General features: G+C 37.1%; 1 protein-coding gene and 1 long non-coding RNA gene across 2 annotated transcripts; one reads left to right on the forward strand and one right to left on the reverse strand.

Moving 5' to 3' along the window:
- Positions 1-365: 365 nt before the first annotated feature.
- Positions 366-4,889, reverse strand: LOC143459185 (uncharacterized). The gene is made up of 2 exons (XR_013117747.1): positions 4,809-4,889; positions 366-544 (listed from the first exon to the last, which is right to left on the reverse strand). It is a non-coding gene; the product is annotated as an uncharacterized LOC143459185 (long non-coding RNA).
- Positions 4,890-5,972: 1,083 nt separating this feature from the next.
- On the forward strand, positions 5,973-9,366 carry LOC143459184 (beta-1,3-galactosyltransferase 5-like). Its single transcript, XM_076956208.1, has 5 exons — positions 5,973-6,419; positions 6,545-6,804; positions 7,157-7,385; positions 7,883-8,321; positions 8,630-9,366. The coding sequence occupies exons 1-5, from the start codon at positions 6,319-6,321 to the stop codon at positions 8,813-8,815; spliced, it is 1,215 nt and encodes a 404-aa protein (XP_076812323.1). The 5' UTR covers positions 5,973-6,318; the 3' UTR covers positions 8,816-9,366.
- The last annotated feature ends 3,994 nt before the right edge of the window (positions 9,367-13,360 follow it).

Raw genomic sequence — 13,360 nt, forward strand, 5'->3', positions numbered from 1 at the left:
CCCCGCAAATCAACAGTTGTCGTTACTTTTGTCAAGTTTGGTTGCAAATTAGCTATGATTCAGTTTCTCATGCAACAATGTTTATACTTTGTTTCAAAGTTCATCTTTTTTCTTGAAATCGTGCTGTTAGACAAAGGAATTTCTTTTTGCTTTGCTGGGCACTCATCATCTAATTCTAAAACGACCTCGCAAATGTCTATCACTGTTGGTATAGAATTAAAATTTCGGCCTATTTTGCTATTGCAACATGCATTGCATTATTCCAATTGGTAAAGGTTTGAAACTTGTAACTTATGCATATTCAGTAACAGCAAAAATATAAACCAATGTTAACAACTGTGGATCAGTATAATACCTGTTCATACCCGAATTAGGAGTGGGCGATTGCCGTATATTCAGTGAAATATAACCAACGAGATAAAATTGATTAATTTTGGTTGTCTGTCAGGTTTATTATGTTCTTTAAGTTTAAGTTGGATGAACGATGATGAACGTGCTTGCATATCGGCTTCCGGCATCGCATATTCTTGTTTTTGTCTGAACGCTGTGAAATAGAACGAAAGTAATAACTTTTTCGGCAAATGAACGTGTTGTCCATCCTTTATCAAGCGGACAAGGTGACAAACACTACAGTATTTCTACCACAACGTCTTTTTCGGTAATGTACGGTACGCTGTGTGATATAAATTGGATTGGTCGCTGCATGCCCAAGGGAATTTTCCCAAGAAAACGTTGTTTAACCAAGAGCGAACAGTGTCATCCCCATTGTGAAGGGGAGATAATATAACAAGATTGTTTGTTTTTCGACATCTGTTGTTTGTACAGTTCATCAAACGTACACCCTTGTTAATCGTTCAAAATCCATCGACCACATAGCCTACTATATTGTTTTAAACAACCATTGCTTAGCGACGCCAAATAAACCGCGTCATTAACACATGACGTGCGTAAAGCTATAACCGCTTTCGATAGACACAATCAAGTTTCGCCTCGGTAATAAAGTGACCTAACTCAGGTGGGCTTTGTTTTTAACGCAAGCGCCGCGGTCTGTTAACTGTTTTGGTCCGTTCCGCAAAGTGGACACTAACGAACCGGCGAAGGCTTCATTTAAGGGAAGTAAAGTTAAATTGCAAGCAGCGTTTATAATAGTTCACCGTGAAAACCGTAGGTTTGAGTAGTTTCTTCTCACTTAAATATCAGCCTAGTTTTAAAGTTGCAGTATGTACGTCTTCAATATAACCTTATTCTAAAAACTATCATTTAATCTAAGTTAACCCTTAATGCAGTCAATTTACCCTTAATCTTTTATTAACATTTTATTACGTTCTATAACTGTACAAGACGATGACTAAAAATGGATTTGGTTTTGTTAAAACTAAAACGCGATTTGAACAATTCGATGCAAGTTTATCCAGCAGAGCTTACATATACGGTAGTTGGTAATGACACTAGGTTTAAATATTTGAGGTTATAATTTGTTGAAATACTTTGACCACTAACGACACTTCAAGCAGAGTGTTTTGGCCGTAGCAATAAATAGAGTACCCTATAAGTTGTCATTAAAAACAGACATAAAGTTTAATGACTTTTCCACCAGATTCTCGAAAAACATTTTTTCTTGCATCTGACCAGATACTTAAAAGATGAGAATTTTGACCAAAATGAGTTGCAATTCGCTCTGTACTAGATTAGCCATGAATGCCACGTCATTTTTGCCCTTAGCTGCTTTGGCTATGCTTCTAGATAAAGGAAATGGCGTCATTGCTATACAGAGTCAGTGCAAAAACTTCCAGAAAACCGGAAACTTGAAATAAGGAAATAGGCACTATCCTGTGCTTTGTGTAGTATAGAGGTGTACTGAAACTAAATTTCTTTGAGAGAGAGAGGAAGCCTGTAAGGTGCTTATAATAATTTCATTATGGATGAGTGAAAGAATTTTGGCTCGCTTGACGTATCGTCTGTTTGTTTTGTGACGTTTAACAATGGCGTTCCTTTTTATCCAAATTTATAGTGGGGTTTATCCTGAATGTAAATAGTGGCGCATTTTTAATTTATGTTTCAGTATTTTATATTCTTTGCAAAATTATTGATATTTATTTGCAAAAATATTGGGTTATCATTTCGCAGAAAAGTATTGTTTTGTCCGACGCATAAATACAGTCTAAACTAAAACAGCATAAGTTTGTAGTAGGCCTCCCGCTCCACACCTATATTCGCATGTAAAACACCAACTATGGTTTCCAGGTACCATTGATTACCGATTCAATACTGCAGTAGCGTAGTCAATGCTCTTTGCGCCAATATAGATATCTTCGTGTCATAGAGCTATAATTATAATTGATTGTCTCACTTACAAGTGCGTGGTTCCTCAGGATAAGGCCAATTTTAGAGCTCTACCGCAATTGGTTCAGTGCTCTTTGCTTCTGGTAAAGCAGGGAGGCTTTAAAGAGAAAACGGTACCAAACCAATCCCTTTTGTTTCAAATATTATTCGCTCGCCTTTATCAGATTATGAGCGAACCCTTACGAAAAACTTATAGATAAATAAGGAATACGCTAGCTCGCTTATCAGCCGCTAGGAATTTCCGAATACGGGGAACTGCCGTTTAGTGGAACGCAATTCAAATGTAGATTCTCACGTAAGCTAACGCTAGTCAGAACGTAGACCTGCTGTATAGGCGGCGGCTTGCTGCGAAAGGTCGTTTCCAGACTGGGAGAAATAACAGGATAAGAGAAAAATTTAACACTCTTTTTACTGATACAATTAGTTAAATTTTTGGTTCAAAGATACAGATTAGCACAGGCTATTAGGTGTTAATCTTCATCTGGTTATAATTAAGCAATCAGTTTTTGTAAGTTTTTTGTCTTGCGTAAGCTTCAGAAAGTATTGAAATTTTACTGCACAGAGGATTACCAATCGTCTCTAACTAAAGAACGTTTCTTTATGCAGCTGTTAGTTACTTGCGCTTGTCTTTTATGAAGGCATCAAAAACCGTTTATTTGAAAAACGTTTATAACTTATATGAGTGGTATTTCAAGTTAGTATCCAACTCAGAATGTGACTGAAGACTGGGCCTAATCTTTGTCGAATTTAATGCAAGCTCGCTCAATACAAGTTAGGCCTCTTCGTAACCTTCATCGTTGTAGAGCCTCATCCCGATTCGTTTAAACTTAAGCATCTCGTTTTTATGCTGGATAAGTTAGTAATTTTAGGCTTTGTTATGCAAAATTCAACACATGTATTGAGTTTTAGGGTAGCACTGCGTTTTTTTTCACTGCGTCCGTGAAAGTTTATGAACATAAACTAGAAGCAAACGACGGTTTAACGCACTTGTACAAGTTTGTTGCAGCAATAATTATTATCAGTTAATATCTCGTGGAATGGGTGAAAATGCTTTTTTGTGTAAAATGAGGCGTTAAGTAGCGTGTACGTTAGATATCTACATATCAAGAAGATTTATTGTAACACTGTGCCGCTAAGACGATCTACAATTTGCGTGGTGGCGCCTATGAGAATTTTAGCAGTAAGCGAGTCGCTACACTACATTTGAATGCAGTTTACAACTTTTAGGTTTTGTGATTAAGGTATACACATTACACAGTGCTCCCCAAAACAAACCACTTTTCGATTATTATGCTATGGCAGTTAACGAAAACACACAGTTTTTTTTATGTTTAGCAAAACATTTTATGCTAAAACACATTAAACGCACGTTGGTTAACTTATGGTTATTTACTTGTCCAGCATACGTTATGCTATGTGACACATTAATTAACGCGATTATGACACAATAATCGCTAAAATAAAATGAATATTATTCAAAACTGTGTAAGGATAGTTAAGGCCAACCAGTTAAAAGCAGGCAAGAAAGGCAAAGGATTTAGTAAGTTTGGGAATTTAAGTAAAGAATTTTTGTTGCGACTATACCGTAATATTAGCTAATACCGTTTTGGAGAACTGGAATACTGTACTGCTTTTTGTGTAGTAGAAAACTTTTAGGCAGGCTCTACCAGTAGGCTAATACACTAGTGTTAGACTGCTACGATACCGCTAACTTTGCAAACCACATGCGAAATTGTTTTAAAAGTTTGCGTATCAACTATTAATAATCATGTACGCGATTGTCCTAGTCTCTACTGAATTTAAAACGTTTCTGTTTTCTGTGCAAATTCAAACCGTTTGATAAAAAGTTGCCATATTTCTTACAGTAGCTTACAGCATCGTACCTTGGTACCTGTACTGTTAGGCCTATTTGTTTAGACCAAGCGTGCCCACTGCCAACGTAGCAGTCCGGTCTCAGGGTTTTCCAGATTTTGAACCTCTGAATTTTCTTCATTTTTAAAACAATTTGTTAAATAGAACAACAACGTTAATCAGATATTTTTTAACGAAGTTATTTGGCTCATGGCTTAATAGGATATGTAGCAAAATTATTCGATATTGGCTAAACTGGGGGTCATACCGTTGTCAAGAGAATTTATCTTCACCTATTGTGACGTAATACTTCCGGGCTGGTTAATGGTTAAATATCTGACTAAAGATAAGCTTATTAAAAACTGTATGATGACAAACTTTCATGCCATCATATTCAACGTGTCTTTGTTGGCTAGGCTAGAACGTTTACACTATGATATTTTTCTGGTTAATTTATGTGGTCTGCCGTTAATGTGTAAACTGAACCTGGATAAAGTAGGATAATTTAGGTGTTTCGAAGTTAGCTAAGTAGCGAGGAAAGTTTTACATGTAAACGCTTGTTGACTTAACAAGTTTAATTAAAGTATACCACAATCATTCATTTGTCTACGTACCGGTTTTGTGAAACCAAGCTGACACAACAGGTGATTAATATGCGAAATCCGTGAAGCCAACTCTAAATCGATCGAATTGCGCTGTCTTCCCACTCGCAAGTAATTACCGAACTATCGTATCTACCTTAACTTGGGTCACGTGAGCTCTACTACCAGGTGTTACGGTTGGTTTAATAACGTAGCGTAACGGTACAGCTAACAGCTCTGGATAAGTTCTCATTTTGGTGGAAATTTCCCGTCTGTAAACTTGCGTAATACCCCGGCGCCACGTTAGACGGGATGATGGGAGTTTTGTACATTTACAAACTTTTCTGAAAGTGAGCTTTTAGCAAACTTGCAACTAACAGTGAAATGAAATATCAACATTCTCCAAAAAATTTACTAAATTAAAACTCCTTTCGGCAACGAGTTTTTCAGATAAAAATGTTGCAGTTGACTAAGATTTAAATCTTTGTAAGGTGCTTACTTACTATCAATAAGTGTGTTTTAAACGCAAAAGACGACTTTAGGCCAGCTCTGTTCTACTCTGAATTCAACATGTGTTTTTTTTTCGTTAAGTTTAAGTGGTTTTCGTTCATTGTTTGCATCTAAAAGTCACGAAAATTACGAATAAATCAGGGGAATGCTTCTCGAAGAACACTGGTTAAACTTTTTATTACTACAAACCACGTTATTCAGTTTTACAAGCTTCGAATTCCAGTTAGTAGCGTTTTTCCTTATTTGTTTAATTACGTCATCATTGATTACAATTGATCATTTACGCTCTAAGTCTATAATATAAAACAAAGTTAAGATATCGACACGACAGTTAAGATACTTACACTTTCCTTGTGAAGTAAACAATGAGATAAAAAGTGAAATAACTTTAGAAACGTGTCAACTGATCCTTCCGTGCGGTATTGCCTATTGTTGGTTGAGAACCAAAGTTTTTGTGCTTAATGAAGACGTTTGTTCTGCTGGGTATTCAGCTCATACTGAAATCGCAAAAACGTTAGTTTACCAGTAATCGCTATGAGCCGTAGATATAGGCAAAAACGTAACTATGCCAACATACGAAAACAAGACATACATTGATACAGTACGTTGTATACATATACGTTGTAATGATAACATAGTGGTGAATCATCTACTTGGTAGAAGGCTGTTTTTCAAACGTCAGTCTGTTGCAAGGCTGTTGAAAGAAGGAAAGTTTTGACATTTCCTGAGTATACTAAGTAAACGTTTAATTAGAAGTTCAAATCAAATGGATTGCAGTAGCTCATGTTTAAATCTACAAGGAGAAATTATTTTAAACCTATATAAGCTTGGTAGCACGTGCATAGATGTACAACGCAGCTTTATTTCGACATATACTGTGAAATGTAGATTATTGAAAGATGGCAGATATGTACCCTTTCTAGCGGTAAAGCCGTGCAGTTAGTAATAATCTAACTTAATTACTTTGCTAGGCATAAGGTGTCCGGTTTTGTGATACGTGACATTATTTTTGCACGGTTTCACTGTAACCTTCATGTCGCTACTTCGATTTCTGCAGCGTTTCTCCCTCAAATTCGGACTCGCAGTCATCGTTTCCCTGCTCTGTATAAGTGCACTCGGTCTGCAGATACAATGGTAAAAATCACTTTTCTACGGTAATGTAGACTTGCAGTATTTCAGATGAAGCCTTCAAAAATTAGTTTAAATTTTATTCACGTTTATATTTTCCCCAAGATATGACCCGTTTTGTGACGTCATAGGTCTATGATGCATCTCGAAAGACAGTTGGAAACAAATGTGGACTACGGACAAGTGGAAGTTACCCACAGAATGTCCCCCAAGAAAGCTTACGTAGGATGCCCCAAGGAGAAACATGACAATGACGTCATCCAACGTCTTTCTTCAATAGGGGGAATTTACATGGAAATAACGAATCAACAGCGCCCGCTAGCGAGATTTTTCAAGCGTCCTTGGAAGGTGGAACGCGCAATTCAAAACGGAGAATGCGGATACGAGCCAGGTAATTAAGTAAATATTGGTTGTGTTTAAAGTCGTGGGCAATGTTAAGTTTTTTCACAATTATTTTCAAATATGTTGTCTTCATTGAATGCTGTTATTTCTTGTATAAATATTTCAGCATAGCCTCACTAGACATTTGTAAACCTAGAAATAAAAAAGTATTATCAACACAGCAATCGGCTCGTAGTCACACGAATAAGAGTTAGTAATCGGGCTGTTCACACGCTTTTTTCCCTTCTTTAACTCAAAGCGCTTTCGGTCTTTTCATTTTTAATCTACCTTGATATTCCTTTGGTTGAATCAGTAACCTCCGCAGTCATAATAACATCATAATACTTTTTATCCTGGAACAGACCACACGAAATGGAATATGGTGTTTCTTGTCAAGTCTGCGATCAAAAACCGCAACAGACGCGACGCGATTCGCTCAACGTGGGGCAGCGTGAAAATCTACGATGACGTCATGTTTGAAACCGTGTTTATTCTCGGCAGCAGCAACGAGACGTCGGATCTGGACGACATTGAAGTTGAGAGTTCCCTGCACGGCGATATTCTGCAGTATAACCTACACGACTCTGCAAAGTAAGAAGATTTGTTTGTATTTTTGCCACGTCTTGTTCCTGATGCGTTTTAAATATTTTCAATGATGTTGGATTTCAAACAAGAGTTCGTGAAGCTCCAGTATATCACCGCCATTTTTTCGTGATGAACGGATGGTTTTGATGATTGGATATTTGTTTTTTTTTCACCAAACTAGTTTTATGTATCAGGGCCAAGTAACAAAAGCAAATATCGCTAATGTATTGCGATTGTTATTTGCTACAAGCAGCCTTCTTTAAAAAAAGCTCTGGTAGAACGATAATTATTAACAGCACTGATCACTGTGAACCGAACTTGAGTTGTTTTGAACGTTTAGAAAAGCGCGTGTCAACCGCACAGCGTTACGAATGCAACGTCTGGGACACGAAATTGCTTTACTTTAAACTTTTCACCATTTTTTGTTTACAGTAAACCTGAAAAAAAAGTTTAACTTTACGCAAGAATATATGCTTTTTCCTAAAATTGTATTTGTTATTCAGAACAGTGCCGGAAAAAGTTGTCGCAGGAATGCAGTGGTCGTCGGAAGCTCTCACCGCTAGGTGGCAGTACGCGTCTATAGATGACGACATGGTGCTGAACCCGCAAAATCTGGTCAACTATTACAACCAACTTCTTTCGAATCATTCGGACAGCTTGGGTAAAGTATGTTTCGACGACCTACCTCTGGTATGCGTATACAGCTACCAGTCCGCCGACCCACCGGCCCGCAAAAAAACGTCTAAGTGGTACATGCCGCCAGAAAACTTTCCTGGGGATGTCTGGCCTGTGTACTGTCGTGGCGGCCTCTATACTACAAGCCACGCCATGGTTCGTGATCTTTTTGCGGTTTCCAGAAGAACAACACATCTTTATCTCGATGACGTCTGGATCACCGGGTTTATGAGGAGAAAATTGCGTGGCGGGGATTACAACATTGTGGTAAGCACGATTGACATCTTAATTTTATCGGTTATTTTTGTTGGTATTATAAAATATACTCCAGTACGTGATGACATATAGGAAATCGGTATTTTTGAAATCGTGTTGATTATAGTCTGCAACATAGTTAAAACACAAGCATATAACAGAACTCTGATTTGACCAATTTTATTGTGACGGTTAGGTCGTATCCGTCAGGAGATGGAGCTTTTGCAATCGAAACACAAAATCTAACAATACGTCAAGTAGAAAAATGCAGTCACATGTGCGCGGCAACCAAGGCTTAACCATTTCCTTTTGTGCTTCAGGCTGCCCCTCACTCAATCATGTCAGACCATCAAGCTCTCCAGGATACTGACGTCCGGGAACTGCTGGTGAAGCACCTTTGGGGGAATATCAACAGCATCAAAGTGAACGTCCCGATACGCATCTTGCAAGTTTGGAAAGAGTTTGAACCGACAATAAAGGACCACATACAGTGCAGAATCACTTAAGATGATACTAAACCGCATGAACGCGCGGTTTAGTTTGTTTTCTGGACTGGATCAGAAGAGTGATCCATCGCAAGCTGATTTCGCGCTGGTTCAGTTTTACCGGTGGGAGTCGTTGATTTAAGCGCTCGCAGAAATCACTCTACGCCCACAACGAAAAACTTTACCTTACTATTGTTACATTTTATTGTTTCAAGTTTATAATTTGAACTATGCATTGATTTGACCTATTTGCAACGATACATGTGTTATTGTGGTGTAAAGCTGCTACTTTTTTATCATCGATATTCGTCGATCTTCAAAACAAATGAGTTTGCATTAAACGATACATGTCGTCTTTTTGTTTGTTTTTGACAACAACAACAATTATGACGTTGCTTGACGTCGTTGATTGCGTCAAGCGACTGAGTTTTGTTTGTATATTAGAAAAATTATTCTGCTGGAAAAATGTGTTTTTTTTCTTTTAAATTAAATTGTTTTTCTTCTGATTCATCAAACCTTTGACCTCAATGCTGAAGCTTTGTGGAAGATAATAAACACTCGCGTGCTTACTTGGAAAACCTCTGCAGGCTTTTACAAGAGATTTTACATTTGCACAATGATTATACTGGGGAACAATTTTGAACAAAAAATTTGTTGACTTTGATTTTGCACTTGATTTAGGCTAATTCCGGTGTGCTGAATTCAAAAATGCCGCCAGTTTTCTTCTATCACGTCAAGTTTTTGCTCTACAGCATACATCCAAAATATGCAAATTTTCACGACTTTAGTTGTATTGTTTTTCCATTTGTAATAGGAATGCACAGGCTAATCATATTGTAAGTTATATACAAGAAGAATCAACTGAATTATTAAGCAAAAAAGGCACAGGCCTCGATTTAGGTCGATGCTTTTCCCCCATTTTTGGTTGGAGGATGCAATCATCCAACGAAACTAGATAAGAATGGTAAAATTGAAGTTAGTTGCTTTCCACTTTCAACCATGTATGTACTCGTACTTTCCAGGAAAACAGACAAGCAAGAAAATAATATCTGTTCCTATCCCTGCATAGTGATGATTGGTGGTTCCAGGTTCATAACATTTCACACTATTGTGCAATTTTGCATCAGTAACTGTCAAATGCCTTTAAAAAAATGACGACTCGGTTACACCACACGTTTAAAAAGCTTGTCAACTGCGCTCAAAACACGTGTTGCCTCGCTTTGAAGTTGTAGTTTCATAAAAGTGTGGAATGTTTTTTGGAAAAGGAGCGAAGGTATCGTACTTTCGTTCGAGAGAAAGTGCGTTTTTACCATACTTTCGAAGTGACAGTAGCTTTGTGTATTGCCATAATATACAGGAGTTGGGAATTCCGATCTACAACTCAATTGAATGGCGAATGTTCATTGACAGCTCAAAGAGGATCTTAAAGTGCGTCCTTCTCTATAATAGCAATTTATACGGTGCAGTACCAATTGCACATTCAGTTAGTCTTCGTGAAGAATACGGAAACATAAAAAGAGTCATTGAATTGTTGCAATATCACAAGCACAATTGGATCATATGTGTTGACCTTAAAATGTTATGTTTTCTTCTTGGTCAGCAACACGGATACACAAAGAAAGTACCCCTGCTATTTGTGTATGTGGGACAGCAGAGCTCGAGATCAGCACTGGGTGGAGAGGAACTGGCCTCCGAGATCTGACCTTAAACCTGGTGATCCCAATATTCTACATGAAACACTTGTTGACAGAGAGAAAATTATTTTCCCACATCTGCATATAAAGCTCGGCCTAATGAGGCAATTCTTTAAAGCATTGACAACTGAAAGCAACTGTTTTAATTACCTCGTTTGGGCTTTTCTTGGCCTGTCAATACAAAAAATTAAAGCTGGTGTATTTGATGGTCCACAAATTCGGCAACTCAACAAAGATGGACGTTTCAGTGGTTCAATGTCAGAATTGGAAGAAAATGCGTGGTTATCATATAAAAACCTTGTCAAGGAATTTCTCGGGAATGCACGGGCAGAGAATTATATCGAAATTGTTCTGAAGCTATTGGAAAGCTACAGAGAACTCGGCTGCAACATGAGCATCAAGATGCAGTTTTTGCATAGCCATTTTGCTAATTCCCCGGAAAACCTTGCTGCGGTTAGCGATAAGCAAGGAGAAAGATTCCACCAAGATCTGAAGGTGATGGAGGAAAGATATCAGGGAAGATGGGACTTGCAAATGCTGGCTGACTATTGCTGGAGTTTTAAGCGAGAATGCCCACAGCTTGAACATGCCAGGAAAAGCTACAAGCGTAAATTTTTGCCCTAAAACTCGTACTTTATTTGTCATGCAGAAGCAATATCCGTTTTAAGGAACAGAATAGAGCTTTGCAAATGTTTATTTGAAAACCATTGAGTTACTTTCAGTTGCTTGTAGTTCTTAAAATTATTTATACAATGAACGCAAATGTCTTAAATGTTGTACTTTTTTGTGGGTTATGAGACAAAGCGGTGGGTGGCTAGCTCAAAAACTTGACGTGATAGAGAAAAACTGATGTCATTTTTGGAATCAGCGCCCAAAAGTTAGTCAAAAACAATTGTTAGACCGAAGTCAACAAAAATTGTGTTCCCTTGTGTTATTCACCGTCTATGTGTTTTCGGAAACTTTTCGTTTAATGCGAGCTGAAATATTTTAAAAGTTATCTTGCAACAAACAAGAAAAAGTCATAAGTGAAAATTTAATTCTTTGATTCAATTCTTCGATTCAAACGCAAAAACTTGCCAAGGACGACCTCATTTTTGGAAAATTGAAGTAAATACTTCGAAAGTTATTCTGCAGAAAAACACAAATCAACCAAAAACTTGAAACCAAGCGATGAAATGAATTGTAAAGAAAAACCCATTGCTACAGCAGGATGTTTAACAATGTTATTTTTGACACCACTATGCAAAGAAAAGGTGAAATTTATAGAATATTTCAAAGCTTGTGAAATTCAATTAATTAATTTAAATCTTTGGAGTATTAGAAATTTACTTTTTGCTAAGTATGTCCAGAGCGTTTTAAGGTTTGCCCAAGTTTTACGAGATCGCCACTTTTGAAAATTAACTGTTAACTTTCTGCTGTAGTTTCAGAAGTAAATATTTTGAGGGACCGGTAGAGAAATTTAAAAAAACCGTCTTGATCCCCAAAAACATCGTTTTTGGTTTTTTTAGTCTATAAAGGCAAAACAATCATGCCAAAGATTCGACTTTTCCATAAAAACACATAAAAAACTTTGATAAAAAGTTTAACTGTATAATAATTAAACGGCCGCCATCTATTGCTTTCATAAAACATGCGCACTCGACCTCGACCACTTTGCTTGCTTGTGAGTCAAAGCACAAATAAAACAAGAATATTCAAGCCCGACGGAATATTCCTCTGTACTTTATTGCCGTTTTTTGCCTTTGAAAGTAGATTTCTGAGTTTTAATGCTCATTTATGGTCGGGATTCTTACGGTTGACTGAAAGATCATTCAGTCCACATAGACAACTCATTGCATGTACTTGTTAATTTTAAATGGCAGGGTTGTTGTAGTTATAAGCAGAAGTGGGCAGTCGGTATTTTAAAAGTACCGTCGGTAACGGTACCGGTACTTGGCAAATAATGTACCGACGGTTCCGGTATTCGATACTTTTTTTAATAAATAGTTCGGCACTTTCTCGGTACCGGTACTTTTTGTTTAAAAGATGCTGCTGCAAATGCAATGTTTGCCGCTATTATGCCTCCGGTTAAAACATATGTGACGTTAATCGTTTGCAATTTTACTTGACATCTCTAGATTAAAAAAGATCAACAGATGCTACAATTAGTATTAAGAGTTAATTAACAAGTATTTTTGAAAACATACTTGTTAAAATTTTGAAATTATCACCTGAAAAGTACCAGGACCGACTGAATTTTCTTAATAAAAGTAATTCGGTGCTGAAAGTTACAGAGATCTTCTTTTCAAAATTATCGACAGTACAGGTATCGGAAATTAAATAGTACTGCTCACCTATAATTATAAGCAGGGTTGCCATCGAATACCATGCACTTAAACAGTGCACAACAGGAGAAAGCAACCAATGTTCCTAAAAAAAAACATGACACTATCTGCATGTTCTTAATTTTGGTATTTCTTTGGTAAAAAATGGTATACTAAAGGTGTCAAATACCCAAAAAAACGAACCTCTGCCCTAAAAATAAGGACGCAAGTGAAAATAAAGACATTTCTTATAAAAAAAAAGGACAAACATATTTTCTAAGACACGGACCTTTAAAATAAGGACAAATCTTAGAAATAAGGACGGTATGGCAACCCTGGTTATAAGCTATATACACCTTATAATGACAGAAGCTGTCATGCACTTTTTTGTAGGACTTTTCTTTCAGTAACGAAAATCCTTTCCAGTTTTATAGAGCGACCGTGGTCTTGAGGAAAACTTAAAAGTTGAAGCGAAGTTATAAATGTTAAAAATCTTTGAAAGATTTCAAACAGTCAACGTTTGTTTGTCGTTTCGTTGCTTGGTTAAAATTGGACCCGACAAAAACTGG

This window comes from Clavelina lepadiformis, chromosome 5, assembly GCF_947623445.1.
Source record: "Clavelina lepadiformis chromosome 5, kaClaLepa1.1, whole genome shotgun sequence".
In the NCBI taxonomy this organism is placed as follows: domain Eukaryota; kingdom Metazoa; phylum Chordata; class Ascidiacea; order Aplousobranchia; family Clavelinidae; genus Clavelina; species Clavelina lepadiformis.

What these genes read in the sequence shown, in the direction of transcription:
- LOC143459184 (XM_076956208.1), top strand. Translation starts at nt 6,319, where the DNA reads ATGTCGCTACTTCGATTTCTGCAGCGTTTCTCCCTCAAATTCGGACTC. An exon ending in AACCTACACGACTCTGCAAA is followed by an intron (nt 7,386 to 7,882) that starts GTAAGAAGATTT and finishes TTTGTTATTCAG; the next exon opens with AACAGTGCCGGAAAAAGTTG. An exon ending in GCGGGGATTACAACATTGTG is followed by an intron (nt 8,322 to 8,629) that starts GTAAGCACGATT and finishes TTTGTGCTTCAG; the next exon opens with GCTGCCCCTCACTCAATCAT.